The sequence below is a fragment of the Muscardinus avellanarius genome (assembly GCF_963383645.1).
Source record: "Muscardinus avellanarius genome assembly, chromosome: 14".
NCBI lineage: Eukaryota > Metazoa > Chordata > Mammalia > Rodentia > Gliridae > Muscardinus > Muscardinus avellanarius.
Genome location: NC_137800.1, coordinates 91,124,850 through 91,147,863, shown reverse-complemented (window position 1 = coordinate 91,147,863; position 23,014 = coordinate 91,124,850). Strand labels below are relative to the sequence as shown.

The following is a 23,014-nucleotide window of genomic DNA, read 5'->3' as shown; positions in this document are numbered from 1 at the left end:
TAAACTGGCTTCCAGGAGCTAAGCAGCAGCCCCGTTCACCTCCTCTGCTCTCCAGCCCCGCAGCCTGGGAGATGGGTACTTAGTGTCTGTTGTTGGAGAAGGATTTGTTCTGGCCGTTCATGTACGCTGAGCCAAACATTTGGGTCTTTGATGTTTGGTATAAACTGTGCTAGGAAGTGGGGTGAAGGGGCCTGCCTCTTCTCTTTGAGGGTTTCTGGGCTCAGCAGGTGGACTTGTGTCTCTGCGTACTGAAGTCAGCGCGAGCGTGGGATAAGTTAAACCTCTGCAGTTATTTTTAGTCATCTGTTAGTTCTACCAGTAAGACTTCCACAATGCAGAATGGCTCTTTTGATGGCTTCCAGGGCCTGGGCACCCAGGAGGCCCCTCCAGTGGCTCTTGAACCTGTGTCCAGCTTCTGGGGAAGAGCTTTAGAGCAGGTTAATGCGCGTCTTCCTCCCCGGGGAACAGTGTGGAATTAATGGCGCCAGTGGCTAGATGTGTCTTTAGACCTATTGAACAGCTGATTCTTCAAGAAGTCTCAGGTGACCGACAGTAGCAATGAGTTGGCTTTTTCTTTTCTTCCTTTTTGTGGTGCTAGGGATGGAACCCAGGGGTGACCTACCTCTGAGCCGCATCCTCAGCCTGCTTTTACATTTTATTTTGGACAGGGTCTCCCCAGTTGCTGAGTCTTACTAAGTTGCTGAGGCTGGCTTTGAACCTGTGATCCTCCTGTCTCGGCCACCTAAGAACTGAGATTACAGGTGTGCAGCGTCATACCCGGAAAGAGTTAGTACTTAAAGCCGGGCTTGGTGGCGCACGCTTGAAATCCCCGCGCTTGGGAGGCTGAGACAGGAGGATCGCGCAGGTTCGAAGCCAGCCTCAGCTACTGAGTGAGGCTCTCAGCAACTTAGTGAGACGCTGTTTCCAAATAAAGTATAAAATAGGTCTGGGAGTATAGCCCGGAAATAGAAAAGCCCTTGGGTTCCTCTTTCAGTAATAAACACACACACACACGAGTTAGTACTTGAGTAGTGTACTTCTAACATATACAATACATCACTTCATCCAGGTGGATGTATATATTTTTATTCTAATTACACGGGTCAGGAAAACAGGCCTAGAGAGGTGAAGGCAGCCTTGGCCAGTGAGGGCGGAGTGGAGGAAGGCCCTTGGGCCCTCCACCAAGTCCTGCCTCTTTTTGTCTGGCGTTCTGAAAGGCAGGGGTGTTCCAGGGACTCGCGTGAACAATGTGGCCTTTGCAAGCAGCGGGTTAGATAACGGGACGGCGAACCCAGGAATGCTAAGAAAATACAGAAAAGCACGAAGTGACCTGCACAGGCAGCTCCAGCTCGGGAGGACCCGGCGGCCCTCGGGAGGAGGAGGAGCAGCGAGGCCAGGGCTGTGGACGGTGCGCTTGACGCCTCCCTGCGAGCAGCTGGGCCTCGGCCTCGCCTAGCGGAGAACCTGCAGACAGGGAGGCCGCAGGCCGTCTCCTAGGGAGCCAGGTTAGCTTAGTTTCCATCAAGAACGCGGCTGCAGGAAAAGTGTGTGTGTGTGTGTGTGTGTGTGTGTGTGTGTGTGTGTGTGTGTGTGTTTGGTGGTACTGGGGATGAAACCCTTCTACCTCCAGGCTACACTCCCAGACCTATTTTATATTTTTATTTGGAAACAGGGTCTCTTAAAGCAGCAAGGTTGGCTTTGAACCTGGGCGATCCTCCGTCCTGGGCTCCCAAGCGCGGGGATGACAAGTGTGCGCCACCACGCCCGGCGTTGAAAAGAGTGTTTTAAAGCCCAGAGAGGACTGCGCGCCGTGGAACCATGCTAGGGAGGAGCATTTCCACCAGCCCGACTCGTGCCACTCCTTAGCCTGGGCCTGAGCCAGATGCAGAGGGGAGAGCTGCCTGGCCACGGTGCCAGCTCAGGCCACTGCGTGCGGAGTTCCTACTTCGGTGCTCGCCTGATTGGCCCAGGGACATCCTGGTGGGGCAGTCTCTTCCCTGCCACCAAAGATGCACAAAGAAGTGCTCCTTTCCCGCACAAAGAAGTGCTCCTTTCCCGGCTAACGTGCGCTTCTTTCGGGCAGGCTCCTTACAGAAGACAATGACGACTGATGAAGGGGCCAGGGACAGCGGGGAGAGTCCGGCCGCCACTGTCGCCGAGCAGGGCAAGGACATCACCTCCAGGAAGGACCGGGGAGTGCTCAAGGTGAGGCCACCGCGCTAGGGCCGCCGCTGGAGAGATGGCGCCGGAGCGGTGGGGCGTGGGGCTCACTAGGTGCCCATCACGTGGCGAGGCTCTGATCGCAGCTTCGTAACCGAAGAGGCAAGAGGCGCTTGTTCACCCATCCGTTTATTTACTTTGTGGTACTGGGATGGAAGCCAGGGGCATTCCTGCTCTGAGCTACACCCCCAGCCCTGTTTTATGTTTTTAATTTGAAACAGGGTCTCACTAAGCTGCTGAGGGCCTCATTAAGTTGCCGAGGCTGGCCTCGAACCTGCAATCCTCCTGTCTCCGCCTCTCAAGAGCCAGGATTACAGACGTGTTTCACCACACCTGGCTGAGACCTTTATTTTTAACCCCAGATTATAGATGGTGAAATTTAGGCCAGGCTAAGTAAATTCACTTCCCTAGTATTCTGGGCCAAGGTCCTGGGATTCAGTTCCAGGCTAATCTGACTCCAAAAGGCTAAATTTCTTTATGTATTTTTGTGTGTGTGTGTGTGTGTGTGAGAGAATGGGGGCTACTAGGGGTTAAACCCAGAGGAATTCTACCTCTGAGCTACACCTTCAGCCTGATTTTATTTTACTTTAAAACAGGGTCTCACTGAGTCGCTGCAGCTGCCCTTGAGCCTGAGGTGCTCTGAGCCTCCTCAGCACTGGGGTTACAGGTGCAGCCAGCACGCCTGAGGCTGTTCTTGTCTATCCTCAGACTATGCAGATGGGTTGCTATTTTATTGCTTTTTTTTTTTTGGTGGTACTGGGGTTCCTGGAAGCCCTTCTACCTCCGGGCTACACTCCCAGACCTATTTTTTATACTTTTTTATTTGGAAACGGTCTCATAAGCCAGCGCACGCGGCTGGCTTCGAACCTGCGCGATCCTCCTGTCTCTGCCTCCCAAGCGCGGGGATTACAAGTGTGCGCCACCACGCCCGGCTTATTGCTATTTTAATGTATCTTTTTTTGTGTGTGTGAGTGGTACTGAGGATTGAACTCGGGCATTCTTTCGGATTATTATTATTAAAATACCACAAATTTAGCTGGCCGTGGTGGCACACGCTTGTAATCCCAGTATTTGGGAGGCTGAGACTGGAGGCTCACTGTTCACGGACAGCCTCAGCTACTTAGGCCCTCTGCAACCCAGTGAGATCCTGTTTCAAAATAAAGAACAAAAATAGGGCTGGGGTGTAGCTCGGAGTTGAATGCCCCTGGGTTCAACCAATCCTCACTACTGAAAGAGAAAAAAGAAAAAACACCAAGGTAAATTTGGAAATTCAGTAACTATCTGGAGGATAAAATTTAGGTTTGCACTTTTCACGTGAATTACAGTGTGATCATACCCGTGCGGCACTCCAGACACTGGCCACGCTCATCTTTCTGGAGAGATGCATGGTGACACACGGGGCCCCGGGTGTGGGGACGGCCGTCCGGCCCGCGTCGGCCATTCATTCCGTGTGCCCAGTTCCTGCCGATTCCCGCTGTCGACTGAGCCCCGCTCCCCAGCCCCAGCGCGGTCATGCACGGGAGCACGTTCAGGATAGCGTGTGGCTTCTGGGAGGTTCACTTTTTGCCTCTTTCTCTCTCTCTCGAAGTCCTGGAAGGGCAGTCATGTTTCTTTTCCTTTAAAGAATGCTTGGGCTTCTGAGCTGAGTCACGGAGTCTAAGTTGCCGTGTTATGTGGCGTGGACGTGGGGCAGCGTTGAGGGGGTGCATCTCCGGGAGGCGCCCCCAGCGAGTCACTCAGGCCTGCCCGTACAGCTCGGCCTCTGCCCGGAGCGGCGCCGAGCAGGTGTTCGCTCCGACGCTGCTTCCTCTCGGCGGCTGCCCGGGGCCACACGATCGGCGGAAGTTGCACCGTCTGTATTTGATTTTCTTTTCCAAGAACTGACCAGCTGAATTAGCAGCTGGCTCTGCCGAGAACAAAGTAAATCGACTGGATTTTACAATCACTAGATACTTTTCAGCGTGGAGCTGTTTTCTGGCATTTCCTGTACTAGAAAACAAGTTATTCAGTGTCATGTCACGCTGCGCGGTGATGCTGATGCTGTCTGTGTTGGATATTTTTTAAGACGATGAGATGTGCAGCCTGGTGTACCACGATACTGAGCTTTCTGAAATGAAACCAAATTAGTCAGAAGCCAATGTATTTAGCATAGGCGGGAAGTAATTAAGTCACACCTTTGAGACTTAGCTCTAGACTTCTCGATTTTAGGAAGTGCAGTCTTTGTATGTAATTCCTGTATAGACTCTCTAGCCTGTGTTTTGAGAGATTTTAGTGTACACCAGCGAAGCAGGATTTCCTGGCTAGCGCTTCTGAGGAGTCCTGGTGCGAGCAGCAGTAAAGGGAAGTGTAACAAAAGGGCAGTCTTCTGCGGCCGCTGCGGGAACGGCGAGGGTCTTAGAAGGGACCGAAGGTGCTAACCGTAGAGCCGGGCGTGGCGCGCTTGTCGTCCCGGCACTCGGGAGGCTGAGACAGGAGGATCTCGGTTCGCAGCCAGCCTCAGCTCCTTAGTGAGGCCTCTGCAACTCTGTGAGACCATTTCAAAATAAAGAATAAAAAATAGGGCTGGGGTGTAGCTGAGAGGGAGAATGCCCCTGGGCTCCATCCCCAGCACCACAAAACAAAACAAGGCGGTAACTGCATAGCGGCGGGCTGGCAGGCCTGGCTTGTGACCGTCCCATCCTCTGGTCACGAATCAAAAGCTCCACTCGTTTCTCCTGGGTGCTTTTCTTTGTAGATTATCAAAAGAGTGGGGAGCAGCGAGGAAACGCCGATGATTGGGGACAAGGTGTACGTCCACTACAAAGGGAAGCTGGCCAACGGGAAGAAGTTCGACTCCAGTCATGATAGGAACGAGCCGTTCGTCTTCAGTCTCGGCAAAGGTAAGAGAGGCCCGTGCACCGCGCCGCACCACACCGCGCGCGGATTCCTGCAGGCTGCGTCCTGCCCCCGGAGGCTTTACAGCGCAGCGTGGCCAGGGCCTCCCAGGGCCCCAGCCTCTTCAATAGAATGTTGGTTATTTTCATAACAATATTAAGATGTTATTTGCTCTGTGTGTGTGTGTGTGTGTGTGTGTGTGTGTGTGTGTTACTGGGGACTGAACTTGAACCCAAGGGCATTCTCCCTGAGCTACACTCCAGACCTATTTTATTTATTTATTTATTTTCAGTACTGGGGCTGCAACCCAGAGACATTCTACCTCTGAGCGACACCCCCAGCCTTACTTTTTATTCTTTATTTTGAAACCAGGTCTCACTGAGTTGCAAAGGGCCTCACTAAGTAGCTGAGGCTGGCCGTGAACCACGGTCCTCCTGTCTCGGCCTCCCAAACGCTGGGATCACAGGTGTGCCCCCCACGCCCGGCGCCTGTGACTTTCTCTTACTCCTCTGTATCTGGTTGGATTCAGCAAGTGGTCGGCTCCTCCTGCCTGTCTGCGATGCTCCCCACCTGGTCAGTCGCTCAGGGCCCCTCGGCCTCCCGCGCCCGGGCCTCCCCCTCCTCTTTTTCCCTGAGCCAATGGCTCAGTGATGCTAACCAGTTGGGGTGGGGCGGTGAGGTCAGGCACCGGGCCTTCTTGGCCTAGCCGTCGTTCTGGCGATTCTTGTGGTGGTCCGGTGTGTCGTGGCCGCGTCATCTCTGTCCCAGGCATGTCCCACCCTCCCTCTTGCCTCCGCTCGCCAGCCTTCTCTTTGACCTCTAGCGCTCCTGTCTGGGGACGTTGACAGTGGAGGACGCAGGCCACTTCCGCAAGCTCCGTGGAGGATTGAGAATTGCTGAGTGCCTCTTGTCACCTTCTCTACGCAGGTTCGTGGTTAGACACCACGGTGAAGAGTCTTCCATGTTTCCGAGAATCATAAGCACAGTGAAAAGACTTCATCGGGTCTTTTTCCTTTTCCTTTTTTTTAAACACACGTTGAGAGAGGAGAGGGGCGGCTTCCGGTCGCTTTCACACTGTGCCACCCCTCCTAGAGAAGGCATGGCCTCCCCCGAGAACAGCCCACTGGTGTAGGAAGCCCGGCTCCTGAACGGCAGGGCCTTCCTGCTCTCCCTTCTCTGCAGAGGGGTCTGGGGACAGCTTAGAATTAGGCCCGAGTCTGTGACTCTGTTCTTGTGCCTCTAAGGAATGTAAACGCAGCGGCCGTGCTGGTGCGTGCTTGTAATCCCACTACTCGGGAGGCTGAGACAGGAGGGCTGCAGGTTCGCATCCTCGGCCACCCTCAGCTACTTACGAGGCCCCTTCAACTTAGTGAGACCCTGTTTCAAAATAAAGAATAAAAGCTAGCCAGGCATGGCAGCCCAGGCTTGTAATCCCAGCATTCGGGAGGCTGAGACCAGAGGATCATGGTTTGCGGACAGCCTCAGCTACTTACGGAGGCCCTTTGCAACTCAGTGAGACCCTGTCTCAAAATAAAGAATAAAAACTAGGGTTGAGGGTTTAGCTCAGAGGTACAATGCCGCTGGGTTCCATCCCCAGGACTGCAAAAAATAATGAAGAAAGAAGGAAAGGAAAAAGAAAGAAAGAAAGAAAGAAAGAAAGAAAGAAAGAAAGAAAGAAAGAAAGAAAGAAAACAAGGAGTCGGGTGTAGAAGTGCATATTTGTAATCCCAGGACTTGGGAGGCTGAGACAGGAGGATCGCCGGTTCAAGGCCAGCCTCGGCTACTTGGTGAGGTCCTTTGCAATTCAGTGAGACCATGTTTCAAAATAAAGACTAAATAATAGGGCTGGGGATGTAGCTCAGAGGTGGAATGCCCTGGGTTCCATCCCCAGTACTGCAAACAAGCAAACAAACAAACAAAAATAATAATAATAATAGAATAAAAAGTAGGGCTGGGGGAGTAGCTCAGAGGTAGAATGCCCCTGGGTTCAATCCCAATACTGAAAAAAATAAAGAAAAAAAAATGCAAGCACAAAACCATGAAGGACAAATACCAGCAGCAACAGAGACTTTCAGACACCCCTTTACATTCCCTACCTTTCCTTATTAGAAATATTAGAACATGTATTTTCCTTTGGGAAAGGGAAGAACACTTTAGTAGACTTCTCAGATAATCGTGAGCCCTCTGACATCATGTCTCCAGTTGCCTGTAAAGCAAGAAGCACGGTGGACACAATCACTGTAACCCAGGACTCGGGAGGCGGACACAGAGCATCGCAGCGTGGAGCCAGCCTCAGCAACTTACTGAGACCCCGCTTCAGAATTAAACTAAATTGCCGGGCATGGTGGCAACTTGTAATCCCAGTTCTTGGGAGGCTGAGGCAGGAGAACGACAGTTCGAGGCCAGCCTCGTCTACTCAGTGAGGCCCATCAACATAGCGTGAGGCTCAGTATTTTAAGTAGAATTGTAAGGGTCTGTTTGTAAAATTCCCAGTGAGGACATACACCATAAGGTGGCGAGCTCGCCAGCTTAGCACCGTGACCAGAGTGCCCGCCACGCACCACGTGAACACGGTAGGGTTCACTCTGGCTCCGGGTTTCAGGGGGCTGAGCTCCCGGTGGCTGCTGAGCTGCCCGGGCTGGCGCGGGGTGGCGGAGGAGGGCTGTTCGGCTCAGCAGCGGGAAGCCGAGCGCCCGCGCAGCAGGGACCCGGGGAGAACGGCGCTCTGACGGCGTCGGCGCGGTCAGGACGAGGTGCCCTGGAGCGGGCCCCGCCCCCCAGGCTCGCCGGACACTTCCGCCACCGCCCCACAGTGCCATCTGTTCTATTTTTTTGATGGTACTGAGGATTGAACAAGGGGCATTCTACCTCTGAGCTACAGCCTCAGCCCCACTTTATCTTTTATTCTAAAACAGGATCTCGTGAGGTTGCTGGCAGCCTAAGTTGTTCTGGCTCAAACTTACGATCCGCCCATCTCGCTCCCCAGTGCTGGGTGCGGGTGAGGCCTCCACGCCTGGCGGCCATTGCATTGGCCCTGGGCGGTGGGTCATTAGCTCGGCGAGGTCGGGGCCTGGTGATGCAGTCACTCCAAGCCCCGCTCCGAGTCCTCTGCGTTGGGGACCAAGCCCCCACATGCGGCCTGTCTAGGCAGGGTGCCCCGACACAGTCCATGTGGATCCCGTAGCTCAAGACTGCTTCCACGCCGTGCACGCCCGCGCCTTTTTTTTTTTTTTTTTTTTTGTGGTACTGGGGACAGAACCCAGGGGCATTGTACCTCCAAGCTGTACCCCTTTCCCTGCTTTTTTAGTCTTTTTATTTTTGAAACAGGGTCTCACTGAGTAGCAAAGGGCCTCACTAAGTACCTGCGACTGTCCCCGAACTGTGATCCTCTGGTGTCCGTCTCCCCAGTGCTGGGACGACAAGCGTGCGCCACCACGCCCGGCTCCGTGGCTTTTTCAGCCTGTCTCACTTTCCTCATTGGAAGTGGCCGGAACTGTGTCTGCTGTTGCTACATAGCATTACATACGATGTTGTTTGGCGATGCTGGTATTAAGTGTGGTCCGGCACGCCTTAGCACTGGATTAGCACAGTAAGCACTCGGAGTCTCCGCTCCCGCACGGCCTTGTACTGACCGCGCCGACGCTGTTAGAGCAGTTCGGGTTCCAGCTCCGTGTATTACTCATGCACACACACCTTTTGAAGCAGTGCTGTTTTAGCCCCAGAAGGTTGGAAAAGACAACACCTGCATCAGTCTAAGCAAACTGATTTCGCCCCCGTGGCATGTGTCAGGGGTGAGCGTGAGGAGCCGGCGTGGCTCCTGGGATTTTGAAACCTAGCGGTACGCGATCTCAATCCCTAGAACTGTGTCCAAGGCCCGGTCAGGAAGAAACTGAAGTGGGGACGGTGTAGGGCCCGCACATGGACTTCCGTAAGAGGAGCACAGAGCTCTCCCTGCCCCGCCCCCGGCAAATATATCATCGTGAAAGTAGCGGGTAAAGAGGCTTCAAAGACGAAAAGTTCTTTCTACTCATAGTCTGTAAGTAAACCCAAGAGCTCTAAGTCACACCGACTCCCCCACTCACCCCCAAAAAGGGCTGTGGGAGCCGGGCGTGGGGGCGCACGCTTGCCATTCTGGTACTTGGGAGGCTGAGACAGGAGGATCGCGGGTTTGCAGCCAGCCTCAGCAACTTGTGAGGCCCTCCGCAATTTAGGGAGACCCTGTTTCAAAATAAAGAATAAAATAGGGCTGGGGGTGTAGCTCAGAGGTAGAATGCCCCTGGTTTCAATCCTTAAAAATTTAAAATAAAATAAAAATTAAAAGGTGTGGTTAAGGATGGATCTATTTATTTGTGGGGGGAGGTGTACTGGGGATTGAACCCAGGGCTGTGCTACCTCTGAGCTGTACCCCTAGACCTGGTTTATTTTTTATTTTGAAACAGACTCTCCCTAAGTTGCAGAGGGCCTCACTGAGTAGCCGAGGCTGGCTTTCAAACTGCGATCCTCCTGTGTCGGCCATCCAAGGCCTGCGATTGCCGGTGTTCACCTTCACGCCGGCTCAGATGGAGTCTGTTCTGAAAGCTGCTTCATTGAAGTTGTTTGGGTACTGTTGGTGTTTGACTTTCGTGGCTAGGGATTGGGAAGATAAAAGTCCTTCCTATTATACCCCTCCCCCAGGTCTGAGAGGAGAGACAAACCAGTGATCTCGATTCCGCACCGCACCTGGCCTTCCCTCCTGTACTGAGCTTAGAGCGGGCTGAGGTCAGCACCTCTGTGACTCGGCGTGCCCAGCCGCGAGCCTGCCGCCGCATTCCGTCCTCGTGCCAGTTCTGCTTTTGTAGATCCTTTGTACACTCTGTGTGGGGGGCTGGGGATCAACACAGGGGCGTGACCCCCGAGCGGCACCCCACCCTTGGACCCTTCTTATTTATTGTTTGTTCGTTTGTTTGTTTGTTTGAAGCAGGGTCTCACTAGGTTGCTCAGAGTCTTGCTCTGCTGCCGAGGCTGCCTTCAAACCTGCGACCTCCCGTCTCAGCCTCCCAAGTGCCGCTCTGCTTGCAAAAATTAGTAAATGTAGGTTAGGTGATAATTAGTCATATTGATAGTTGTTTCTAAGCAAGCCTCTTTGAATTTTACATACTTTAAAATTCATTCTTTGAAGGAATTAATAAATTTTGAGTTATTCTGTAACTACCACCAGAAGGAAAATACAGATGAGCTTCAACCTCAGAAGTTTTCCTCTGTCCCTTTGACGTCTGTCTGTTCCCGGCCCGGGCAGTCACCGAGCCGACGTCTGCGGCTGTGATCCTGCCTTTTCTGGACTCGAGGGAGTGGAGTCGGGTGTTGTCTCTGGCCCTAGCTTCGTTCTCTCCGCACATCGAGCTGCTGGTGGCATCCCACGGCATGGAGACCACGGCTGTTCTACTCGGAAGCTGGACACCTGGGTTGTTCCCAGTCTGGGGCTGCTGTAGTTGTTGGAAGCCTTCACGAACATGTCTTTGTGTGGATTTATGTTTTTATTTATTTCAGGGAAATACCTGGGGCTAGACTTGCTAGCCATACAGGCAGGTGTTTTTGTATATATTGCCACCAGGAATAGTGATACAGACCTCTAATCCCAGTGCTTGGGAGGCTGAGACAGGAGGACCACAGGTTTGAGGACAGCCTCACAACTAGCGAGGCCCTCAGTAACTTAGTGAGACCCTGTCTCAAACAAAAATAAAATAGGGCTGGGGTGTGTCTTGGAGATAAATGCCCCGGGTTTAGTCCCTAGTATCCCGCAATACTGCTACAGTTACTCTTCAAGTGACCACACCACTTTGTGAATACAAAATATCAGGAATGCCTGCCTTTCCGTTTCTCACGCCCTCGCCAGCACCTAATAGGTCAGTCAGTCTTCAGCCCCGTTCCAGTAGGTAGGAGGCCGAATTCCAGTTGGCTTTCCTCCACGTTTCCTTGGCGACCTGTGTGGCATCTTATCTTGTGCTCTGTAGATGATCGTATGTCTTCTCTTGGGAACTGTCCGTCCAAATCTTTGCCTGTTTAGAAAGCCGGACAGACAGCTGCGCGCAGCCTCGGGAGCGCCCGGGCGCGGCGCGCGGCCCTGTGCTGGGCTCCGCTCGCTTCTCCTTCCCTCTTCTCGTGGTGTGTGCTTTGGACGGTCTGGATCATGCTCTCCTCTGTGGGTCGAGCACCTGCTGTAACGAACCACCCTCGCTTTGGTGTCTTGGGATGTTTTACATCTGAAACAGGAAGAGAGAGGAAAAGGAGCGTACCCACAGGCTCACCGTAAGAGGCAAGGCCAGGATTCGGGTGCAGGCGGCGCCTCCGAGGTCTCTGGGGCCACAGTGTGGCCTGCTGGGCGGGCATGCACCCCTGTCATCCCAGGACTTGGGAGGCTGAGACAAGAGGATCGTGGGTTCAAGGCCAGCCCGCGCAACTTAGTTTGAAGACCCTGATTCAGAGTCAAAAATAAAACAGGCCTAGGGTCTAGTTCCCAGGTAGAGCCCCCCGGGTTCCATCCCTAGTAGCACACACACGAAATTCAGTTCTCCTGCCTCAGCCTCTACGGAGCGAAGATCATGGGCGTGTTCTAAAGCTTCTGTTTCTGCCTGTAGCTGTAAACCTCCAGGACACTTTACCACTCATAAAATACAGCTACTGTTTTTGTGTGTATGGGCTGGGGATTGAACTCAGAGGCACTTCGAGCTACACCTTCAGTCCATTTTTTTTTTTAATTTCTTAGTTGGAAACAGGGTCTCCCTAGGTTGATGAGGCTGTCCTTGAACCTGTAGTCCTCCTGTCTGACTTACCTGTGGCCAGCTGCACACCGGATGGTTTGTGGTTTAGCCATGTTTTCCCTCCCTTTAAGTTTCTATTGCTGTTCTTACACATAAAAATATTCTTACTGTAATTCCTTTTTTTTGTTTTTGGCAATACTGATAATTGAACCCAGGAGCATCTTGCCACTGAGTTAACTCCCCTAACCCTTCTGATTTTTTATTTTGAAACAAAGTCTCACTAAGTTAACATACCCTGGTTCCCAACTTGCAATCCTCCTGTCTTGGCCTCCAAGTGCTGGGACTTCAGGCCTGTGCCGCCATGTTTATTTTTTACGTGCAGTTTTAGGAGTGCGCAGGATTTGAGCAGAGAGCTTTCAGGCCAAATATGTAATTTAGACTCCCCCCCCCCCTTTTCATTACTGGGGATGGAACCCCAGGGCATTCTACCTCTGAGCTCCACCCCAGCCCGATTTTTTATTTTTTATTTTGAAAGGGGGTATCAGTTGAGACCTTTTTGATTTTGAAACAAGTCTTAAGTAGCAAAGAGCCTCGCTACGTAGCCGAGGCTGGCTGTGAGCCTGCAATCCTCCCGCTCACCTCCCAAACACTGGGATTGAGTGTGTGCCACCACGCCCGGCTCCTTCCCAAAAAGTTTGAGCCAGAAAAACAGCAAACTTTTTTTTTTTTTTTTTTTTTTTGGTGGTACTGGGGTGGAACCCAGAGGCTATCTACCTCCGGGCTATACTCCTAGACCTTTTTTTATATATATATTTTTTTGAAACAGGGTCTCATTAAGTTGCTGAAAGCCTCACTAAGTAGCTGAGGCTGGCTTCGAACCCGTGCGATCCACCTGTCTCAGCCTCCCAAGCGCGGGGATGACAAGCGTGCGCCACCACGCCCGGCCAGCAAACGTTTTTAAAAAGAGCTTTTCTGGTTGTACCTGGCGCTTTATGAACGCACCTCCATTGCGAGGGGACCACGGGGGCAGAGCCGGCTCAGGCAGAGAAGAGGCAGGGACTGAGCGAGCACCGTCGCAGGAACTGGGCGCTGCTGTGACCCCGTCCCTCGCTGCGCGGCCTGTGGGGGCGAGTTCCTCAGGAATGGGACTGATCGGGGCCTCTGCCCACACGGTGGAGAGGCTCCCCGGGCAGGTGGCGCCGCCCGTCTGTTCGCTCCCCTGACTCTAAATTGTAAGCGAGAAGATAGGGAGAGATCACCCTGTTATCAGTTCCTGAGAATTAGAGAAATGGCAAAATAGGATGTCACTCAAGAAATAGGAGCACTCGGCCTGGTGCGGTGGTGCAGGCCTGTCACAGCAGTCCTCAAGGCTGAGACAGGAGGGTTGCGAGTTCAAGACCAGCCCGAGCAACTTAGGGAGACCCTGCCTTAAGGTAAATGACAGAAGGTCTGGGGCACAGCTCAGTGGTAGACCATTCTTGGATTCAGTCCTCAGTACTACACACACCACAGTATTCATAAATTAATTTGTTCAATTTGTGATAAAATAGTAGGAAATAGAGATGATTATCAGAGTCCTTTATAGCCCTTTTAAGATAAGACAAAAATAATTTGCTTTATTCTAAAAAGATAAGTATCTGTAATGTGAGCTTCTTTCTCTCTTTTATTTATTTATTTTTTTTGTGGTACTGCAGATGAAACCCAGGGCTATTCTGCCTTCAAGTCCTATTTATTTGTTTATTTATTTGTGTGTGCGGTACTGGTGATTGAACCCAGGGGCATTCTACCTCTGAGCTGCATCCTAGCCCTGTTTTATTATTTATTTTGAGACATGGTCTCACTAAGCTGCCCAGGCTGGCCTCAAACCTGTGACCTTCTTGTCTCAGCCTCCCAGGTCCTGAGGCTACAGGCCTACACCAATGTGCCAGCTACCTTTAAACCTTTTAGGTTGCCTGGAGATTCATAGATATAAAAAGTGCTGTGTACGTGTATGTCACTGTCAACATGATTTACATTATAGTGTGAGACTTGTGCACCAATAAAAGTATATTTTAAAAAGTAATTAAACCTGCCAGGCGTGGTGGCGCACGCTTGTCATCCCCGCGCTTGGGAGGCAGAGACAGGAGGATCGCGCAGGTTCGAAGTCAGCCGCGCGTGCTGGCTTAGGAGACCCTGTTTCCAAATAAAAATGTAAAAATAGGTCTGGGAGTGTAGCCCGGGGGTAGAAGGGCTTCCAGGAACCCTGGTACCACCAAAAAAAAAAAAAAAAAAAAGTAATTAGACCTACGGGCATGGTGGTGCGCTTGTAATCCCTGCGCCTGGGAGGTGGAGACAGGAGGATCGCACAGATTCGAAGCCAGCCTTGCTGGCTTAAGAGACCCAGTTTCCAAGTAAAAATATATTAAAAAATAGGTCTGGGAGTGTAGCCCAGAGGTAGAGGGCTTCCAGGAACCCAGTACCACCAAAAAAAAAAAAAGTAATTAGACCTATGGGCAGCCGCATCATATACTTGATCTGCATTACATACTAAACATATATTCTTTTCTTTTGCTTACTGGGGATGGGATCCAGCGGCATTTTACCTCCGAGCTACACCCCCTGCCCTATTTTTTATTATTCTTTATTTTGAAACAGGGTCTCACTAAGTTGTGGAGGGCCTCACTCTGTAGCCGAGGCTGTCCGTGGACCTCGATCCTCCTGTCTCAGCCTCCTGAAAGCTGGAATTATAAGCATGCACCATCGCCCCTGGCTGTATATTCTTATTTCAAGTATCATTACAAATGGAATAGGGAGCTGGCGTGGTGGCGCACGCTTGTAGTCCCAGCACTTGGGAGGCTGAGACAGGAGGAGCGCAGTTCACGGACAGCCTCGGCTACTGAGTAAGGCCCTCTGCAACTTACCGAGACCGTGTTTCAAAAGAAAGAATAAAAAGTCGGGCTAGAGCCTAGCTTGGAGGTTGAATGTCCCTGGGTTTCATCCCCAGTACCGCAAAAAAAAAAAAAAAAAAAAAAAAGGAATAGGGTTCCTGAAATAGATAAAGTCAGTTGTGTTCGAGTTAGTAAAACTGAGGACCAGACGAAATGTAAGAATGAATTGCCTTCTGTATTTTGGTGTATCCACGTACACCAAGGTCCTCAAGGACGTTTATGCTTCTGGCCCAGTAGCCCATGTCTAGTCATTTAATCTAAGAAAACCTGGCAGAAGCTTCTCAGCCAGCCCTGGAAACAGAGTGCCTCTCCCGTCCTCAGCCATCCCGGCATTCGCCGGCTCCCGTGCGGCGCTGCGCTGGGCTCCAGCCGCCAGGCGGGGCGGGCGGGCGGCCCGGTGCGGCGGCCTGGGCTGTTGGGAAGGACCGGGCGGGCCTGGCGAGGGCCGGGCGACGTGGGCGTTGTGAGGAAGCGGCTTCGCTCCGGGCTGGATGCTGTTGGACAGGGGTGGTGATTCTACGGCTCGGGGTCTCACCACCCCTACTCGGGTGGTGACCACCTTAGAGCGGGGCTTAACACCGCCACGGGAGAGGAGCCGCCGGCACCTGGGAGCCGGGGGGGGGGGGGTGGCATTTGTAGGGTGCACCGTGGCCTTATTTTTGTGTGTGTGCGACCTTATTTTTTTGTCCGGGCTTAGGCGAAATTTCAGGGTGATTCTGTCTCAGTTAATCGTGGTCGCAGAGTGACCCGGTCTGATATTAACTTTTGTGAGCTGTTTGTGTCACGGAGAACCGCGTGGCCTCGCCGTGAGCCGCGGTCAGCTTTGAACCGTGCTGCGGTCTCGCTGAGCACGGCGCAGCAGTTGCAGGTGCCCGGAACCGCTGTTACTCTTGAGTTGTTACAAATGTACGTTTGTGCGTGCTGTGATACTGGCGGCACCTCCTCCAGCCGGAGCCCCCGAAGGCGCGAGGAGGGGTCCGTCTCACACACGGAGGTCGAGTTTCTTTATACAGGGGGCGGGTTCTCCGGGGTGGCCAAGGGCAGCCGCCGGCCAGCAGCCGGCTTTGCCTTTCTCCAGGGATGCTGGGCTGCGTGGGGACAGAAGCACGTGTGCCGGGCCTCCAAGTGATTGGCACTATTTTAGAAAGGCGCCGACGGGGCGCCGCCTGTCGGCCTAAGAGGCGCACGCCTCTGACCTCGAGGACTCTGCCTTCCATGTAGTCTTGCCTGCACTGAGCAAATGCATAGGCAGTGTTCTTGGAGGACCGTGCTCTCGATGGGAGACCGTAATGCTACGCAGAGTATTACAGAAGACAGGTGGGCTGTGGCAGTAATCATAATGGCAATGTTAAGGCCTATAGCCTCCTTTGTTAGATATATGCTAGAGCCAGCGGGAGGCTCAGGCAGGAGGACCAGCTGGCGCAGGAGCCGAGGCCAGCCTGGGCAACACAGGGAGTCCTGCTCCAACAGAACGGAAGCCTGCGGCGTGCCGCGCCCGGCTGTGCATCGGCACGGTTCATCTAACGATCGTCATGGCACTGCCCGGCCCGCGTCCCTTCAGGTGAGGAAGCTGGCGCTGGTTAGTTAACGTGCACAGGTGTGTGGCCTGGGCATCGGTGCGGCGCTGTTACCTCTGAAATACGGATCCTCCTCTCTACTGGCCAAGAAAAGCTCGAATGCGCCTTAAATGAAAAAGTAGCTCAAGATTGAATGTGTGATACGTGGTCATTTGTGTCCAGTGTTCTTTATTACACAAACTAGAAATAGCACAACAGTGGGCTGGGCTGGGTTTCCTTGGTGATACTGGGGATTGAACCCCGGGGCATTCTACCTCTGAGTAACAACCACCACTTGGAATCTCAGTAAGTGGCTGAGGCTGGCTTCGAACCTGCAGTCCTGTCTCAGCCTTCCAAGTGCTAAGATGACAGGCGTAGCTAACGGTGGGTTTTTACAAGGAAGGGATCCGGATGACCTTTTACCTTTTACTTTATATATTTATCTCTTTGTGATTTGATAATAAGCATGTATTACTTCTACAGAATTGCAACCACAGTAAGTGGAGATGGTATTTTGAGAAAGGTAGTGTTTAATGGACTCGGGATCACAGGTGCTGTGTCTGTCTGCCCCGTGCGTTCTGCCGCAGAGGGCCCCCTCGCCCCAGCGGCCAGCCAGCTCTCAGCCCACGGTACCGGGTCCGCACAACACTCAGTTCCTTTGGCGTTCATTGCTTACCAGCTCTCACTTTGAATACTGAAAGTCTCCTCACGTGTGGGTCTTATTCTTTGAAATTGCCTAAACCTTCTCCTGTTTCCCAAAGGGTTTGGTGCCCATAATAAGAGCCGTAAATACTGTGGTTACAAACATAGAGCCTGACCAACTTCTCCATTGCACAGTGCTTTCAAGTTTCCTGGACCTGGCAAAAAATAAAATATTCTGAATTCTGTAATTCTTGTTACTTGACAAAAGGATACCTATTTGTTTTTTAAAGAGACTTGTTTTCTGATTCTAAATGTTTTAATTTTTAAAATTTTTTAATTTTTATTTTTTTGCGGGTCTGGGGATGGAACCCAGGGGTATTCGACCTCTGAGCTACACCCCCAGTCCTATTTTTTATTCTTTATTTTGAAACAGGGTCTCACTGAGTTGCAGACGGCCTCATTAAGTAGCTGAGCCTGGCCACGAACCATGGTCCTCTGGTCTCAGCCTCTCGAATGCTGGGATCACAAGTGTGCGCCACCACGCCCAGCTGATTCTAAATCTTTAGAAGGGTTTGTTTCATGGAGCCTTTTTACACAATTTCGACCTTTCATGTTGTTCTGTGTCTATTTTTTTTTTCTTCTATCCAACCAAATTATCAGCTTCCTTAGGACAAGCTCCATTTTCTCTGTGTCATTTTTGTTCTGTCTCTGCCTAGAAGACGTGCACTCATTATTATGGCCGTTTTGGCAAATGAAGCAGCGATTGCAACACAGCCAGGTTTTGTGGATTTTGTTACCACCACTTTCCAAAAGACTTAATCTTGGAGTAGTTGAGGAATTGATATCACTTTTATTCTCCTTGGCAGGGAATCATCTCTGATTGCCTTCTTAAAAAGAAAAAACAACAATTGATGTCTTTGGTGTAGCTGTGCCGAGCCTCCTGGCCGTGTGACCCATCATTTCCAGCTGAGTACCTGGAGCGCGCAGCGGACGTCTGAACCTGTGCTTCTCGAGTGCCACGCACTCCGAAGTTGACCGCTCCCTCTTCTTTCACTTAGGGCAAGTCATCAAAGCCTGGGACATCGGGGTGGCCACCATGAAGAGAGGGGAGCTGTGTCACTTGCTGTGCAAGCCCGAGTACGCCTACGGCTCGGCGGGGAGCCTGCCCAAGATCCCGGCCAATGCCACCCTCTTCTTCGAGGCAAGTGTGTGGGGCGGGTGGAGCCGGCCGGGTGATGGGCAGCGGGCCGGCTGTGGACACGCAGGTCCAACTCGTTTATTTTGGAGCTTGGCTTCTTGAATTGTTTCCCACAAGACCGAAGGGTGTGTGCCAGTGTTTTCTTAGAAACCTGTCTCTGGCACAAAGGGGGCGGTAAACAAGACGCTGGACTCCGAGGCAGGCAGGCGCGCACGCCCCGGGCCGCCGGAGCGGGCCCCCACCCGGCCCGTTTCCTGAGCCAGCATCCCCGGCTGCCTCCGCCCCGGGCCTGCAGGATGCACACTGAGGCGCAGTCCTTGCACAGCTCTCCCAGGCGTTGCAGACCGCAGGCCCTTTGGTTCCGCTTTTCCAATAATTAGGAGGGCTTCCCTTTTTTTTTTGTGAAATGAGAGGGGCAGCAGCCGCCTTTGCCGTGCGGATGTCAGGTTGGTTTTACCTGATCTCTTCTCCTTTCCAGATTGAGCTCCTTGACTTCAAAGGCGAGGATTTGTTTGAAGATGCCGGCATCATCAGGAGGATCAAAAGGAAAGGAGAGGGGTACTCAAACCCCAACGAGGGCGCCGCCGTGGAGAGTAAGTGGGCGAGCGGGGTTCGCCCCAAGGAGGCCTGGCCCTGCGGCTGAGAGAGAAGTTGTGCTTTTCGTTTAATCTGTTTATAAAAATAAACAGGCTGAGCTGGGAGCCTGACGGGAGGATCGCAGGTTCGCAGACCGCCTCAGCTACTTAGTGAGCCTTCCGCAACTTAGTGAGACCCTGTTCCAAAATAAAACAATAAAAAGGACTGGGGGTGTAGCTCAGAGGGAGAATGCCCCTGGATTGAATCTCCAGGAACACATAAACAAGTAAGTAAGCAAGTAAGTAAGTAAATAAATAAATAAATAAATAACCTATCTAAAATGAAGAGTTGCTGGGTGTGGTGGCTTATGCCTGTAATCCCAGCTACTTGGGAGGCTCAAGTAGGAGGATGGTGAGTTCTTGGCCAGCCTGGAAGACTTAACGAGAACTTCTCTCCAGATAAGAAGTGATTTATGTGGCTCAGCAGTAGAGCACTTGCCCAGCAAGTATGAGGTCCTGGATTCAATTCCTAGTAATGTAAAACAAAATAGTAAAAGAAAACATAAAAAGTGAGGCTGGGAGTCCACATCTATAAAGCCTGTGTGTGGGAGGCTGAGTAAGGAGGATCAATCCCAGGTTTGAGGTCAGTCTCAGCAATTTAGCAAGAACCCTGTTTCAAAATAAAATAGGACTGAGGGTCTAGCTCAGAGGAAAATGGCCCTGGGTTCAATCTCCAGTACCAAAAAACACATAAGTAAGTATTAGGTTTAAAAAGTTCACTAGAATAGTCAAGCTTTTTATTTTTAATGTATATACTATACTTTATGCCCATATTTTATTTCTACAAGTCTGACAAATTACTTCAAATGCAGGGCCATGTGTGTGTGAATGTGTGGTACTAAGGACTGAATTGTATTTTGAAACAAGATCTTACTCAGTTACTGCACGGTGGCTTTCTTTTTGGCAGTGAGGGGGGTTGTGCTGGAGATTAAACCAAGTGCATTCTACCTCTGAGATACGCCCCCAGCCATATTAAAAAACAAAACCAAACCAGTGTCTGACTGCCTTGCAGAGGGCCTCACTTAGTTGCTGAGTTTATTGGAATCAGTTATAAATATTACTCTAATGCTTTAGTTGAAGCTGTCAGATCATTGTTATCTGTGATAAGTTTTAGAATAAACTAAGAGCTTTTGTATGTGAGAGAAATAGCCACAGACCAAGAGCAAGGTCCAGGCCTGAGCCTCCTTCCTGGGTGCTGGGGCAGAGCCGGCCTCTTGGTCTCAGGCTCCGCCAGCCCTGGAAGTCCACGTTAGAATTCTCAGTGATGGTGAAAGTATGGAGGTGAGCGAAGATTAACTCCATTACGCTAACCACCGCCCAGAAAGCTCATCGAGTCATGTATGGAGGTTTTTATTTTGAAAACTTCAAATGTATGTACAACAATTTGTTATATATACATATATATGTGCACACACATGTACAGTGTGTGTGTGTGTGTGTGTGTGTGTGTGTGTGTGTGTGTGTGTAGAATTGGGCATTGAACCCAGGGGAATTTTACCTCCGAGCTATAGCCTAGCCCTATTATTTACTCTTTGTTTTCTTTTTTGCAGTACTGGGGATGGAACCCAGGGGCATTCTGCCTCCGAGCTATACCTCCAGCCCTATCTTTTATTCTTTATTTTTTTGAAACAGGGTCTCACTGAGTTGCAGAGGGCCTAAGTAGCTGAGGCTCTCTGAGAACCACGATCCTCTGGTCTCAGCCTCCTGAATGCTGGGATTACAAGTGTGTGCCACCACGCCCAGCTTCTTTTTTATTCTTTATTTTTGAAACAGGGTCTCACTAAGTTGCAGAGGGCCTCACTAAGTAGCTGCGGCTGGCTGCAAACCTGCGATCCTCCTGTCTCAGCCTCCCGAGTGCTGGGATTACAAGTGTGCGCCACCATCCCCAGTTTATAGTATATGTTTTTAAACTAGAGGGTTTTGTCAATTATAATTTGACAATTTCATAATTATAGGCAAGACCACAGTACTGCTACTGTAGAGATGACTTTGGACTCGGGTAAATTAAGTCTTGTTTTTGGTAATATTTTCAGAGGCAGCAGTCATATTTTTAACTTTGTGTTTTGAAATAATTTAAGACTTACAGAAAGTTGCAAAACTGTCCCGAAGGCTCCCTGTGTGCCTCCCCAGCTTCCCCTAATGTGAGGCTCTCACCGAACCACAGGACGTGTATCCGAATCAGGACGAGCATTGCCATAGTCCCGCTGACTGCCCTACCGCCCTTCTTTGACTTTGACTGCTGTGCTACTATTTCTTTTCTGGTCCAGGGTCAAATCGAAGATCTGGCTGGCGTGGTGGCCGGCTAGATCCTCGATTACTTATAATCCCAGTACCTGGGAGGCTGAGACGGGAGGATCGCGGTTTGAGGCCAGCCTCAGCTACTTAGTGAGGCCCTCTGCAACTCAGTGAGACCCTGTCTCAAAAGAAAAAATAAAAATAGGTCCGTCTGCTCTTGGTTCCCCTCCGTGAGTGCGTGGTAGGTCTTCCGGCTGTTTCTCTAGACTCTGGCACATTTGAAGACACCTGGCCGTTGTGTGTGGAATACCGCTCAATTTCGACGTGCCTGCCGTGAGGCTGTGTGTGGGGGAGTCGCGTCCGAGTGCTGAGGGAGGAGCGGGCCGCTCGCCCCCGGGAGTCCCTGCCTCGCTGTGATGTCGATCTCCGTAGAGGGAGATGCCGGGGCCCACGCTGGTGTCGGGTTCCCCGCCTGCCTCCGCGCACTCGCGTGCTGCCGCCATCGCTGGTTTTTGCATGTAGCACTTCTTACTGTGGTGTTTGACTAAAGGCAGTTCTTCTATTTCCATTACCCGGTCCACATGTGTTAGCTGGAATCCTACTGGACGGACGACGGCCTCGTCTCCTGTATCTGTTGGTTGTTTATTTACCGCAGCACGCCCCTGGGGCTTCCTTTCCCCGTAGGCCGTCTCCACGACCGTTCTTGTCCCGGTGCTCGCGTGGCTGCACTCGGTGCTGCGCTCCCTGGGGTGGGTGTGTGTTCCCTCGGCGTCCTCACTGGGATCGTGGGTCCTCGAGGTATTGTTTGCATTTTGCACTTTCTGACTTCCCGGCACCGACAGGCTCAAGGCGCGTCTTAAAAATGTCCCTGCCCCAGGCCTGGAACCAAGCGTTTCTCTGAAGAGCACTGCTCCCTTTCTGGGAGAATGAAGCCAACGTCTCCGTGTTGGGATGCACGCCCGCCCTGGGAGACCTAGACGTCCTTCCACCGTACGGTATCCAGAACGTCCTACAAATGCGCTGGGAAAGAGTGCACCGTGCCGCGCACACGCCCCTCTGCCGCTTCCTCGCCGGTCTGCAGGGGGATAAGACCCGGGCCGGTTGCTCCTTTCCATCGCGGGCTCGCTCTTCACACTCGCATGGACGCTTCTACCCACGGCGTGCCCACGGCGTGTGTGCTCTCGCGCGCAGCCCCGCATGCTCAGAGTTGCTAACCCACACCCTCCTGAAAAGCAAACCTCCAGCAGGAGACACGCCCCGCGCCCCCTTTGCATTTGCCCTTCCTGACTGACCGCCCTTCAGCCTGGTCAGCTTCTCCCCCTCCCTCAGGGCCTTCATGGTGTTCGTTTGTGTCACAGCTCAGTTCCCGTATTTTTTTTTTTTTCCAGAAATGAGCCGGGCGTGGTGGCGCACACTTGTAATCCCAGCATTCGGGAGGCTGAAACCGGAGGATTGTGGTCACAGCCAGCCTCAGCTACTTAGTAAGGCCCTCTGCAACTCAGTGAGACCGTTTTTCAAAATAAAGAATAAAATATAGGGCTTGGGGTGTAGCTCGGAGGTAGAATGCCCCTGGATTCGATTCCTAAGAATAATATTTTTCATTTTGAAACAGGGTCTCACTAAGTTGCCGAGGCTGGCTACAAACCTATGGTGGTCCTCCTGTCTCAGCCTCCCAAGTACTGGGATGACACTTACACAACTGGCATATATATTATTATCTTTATATGATTTATTTTGCTTCTTTTTTTTATTTTTTGCGAGTCTTGGGATGGAACCCAGGGGCATTCAACCTCTGAGCTACACCTTCCCCCTGCCCTATTTTTTTATTCCTTATTTTTTGAAACTTAAGTAGCTGAGGCTGTCCGCGAACCACGATCCTCCGGTCAGCCTCTCGAATGCTGGGATTACAAGCGTGCGCCACCACGCCCAGCTTATTTTGCTTCTTCTAAATCAACTTAAGGAAAGAGATTCTGTATCTCTCTTTTATTTT

At 51.7% G+C, this 23,014-nt stretch overlaps 1 protein-coding gene across 1 annotated transcript in view; it reads left to right on the top strand.

The window, feature by feature from the left end:
- Positions 1–2,100: 2,100 nt before the first annotated feature.
- Positions 2,101–23,014, top strand: part of FKBP5 (FKBP prolyl isomerase 5) — a gene marked incomplete at both ends in the record, with an annotated part of 49,122 nt that continues 28,208 nt past the window's right edge. Inside the window, 4 exons of the mRNA XM_080710414.1 lie at positions 2,101–2,205; positions 4,955–5,099; positions 18,015–18,157; positions 18,633–18,747. Coding sequence (XP_080566540.1) covers positions 2,101–2,205; positions 4,955–5,099; positions 18,015–18,157; positions 18,633–18,747 — 508 coding nt within the window. The remainder of the gene's footprint in view (positions 2,206–4,954; positions 5,100–18,014; positions 18,158–18,632; positions 18,748–23,014) is intronic.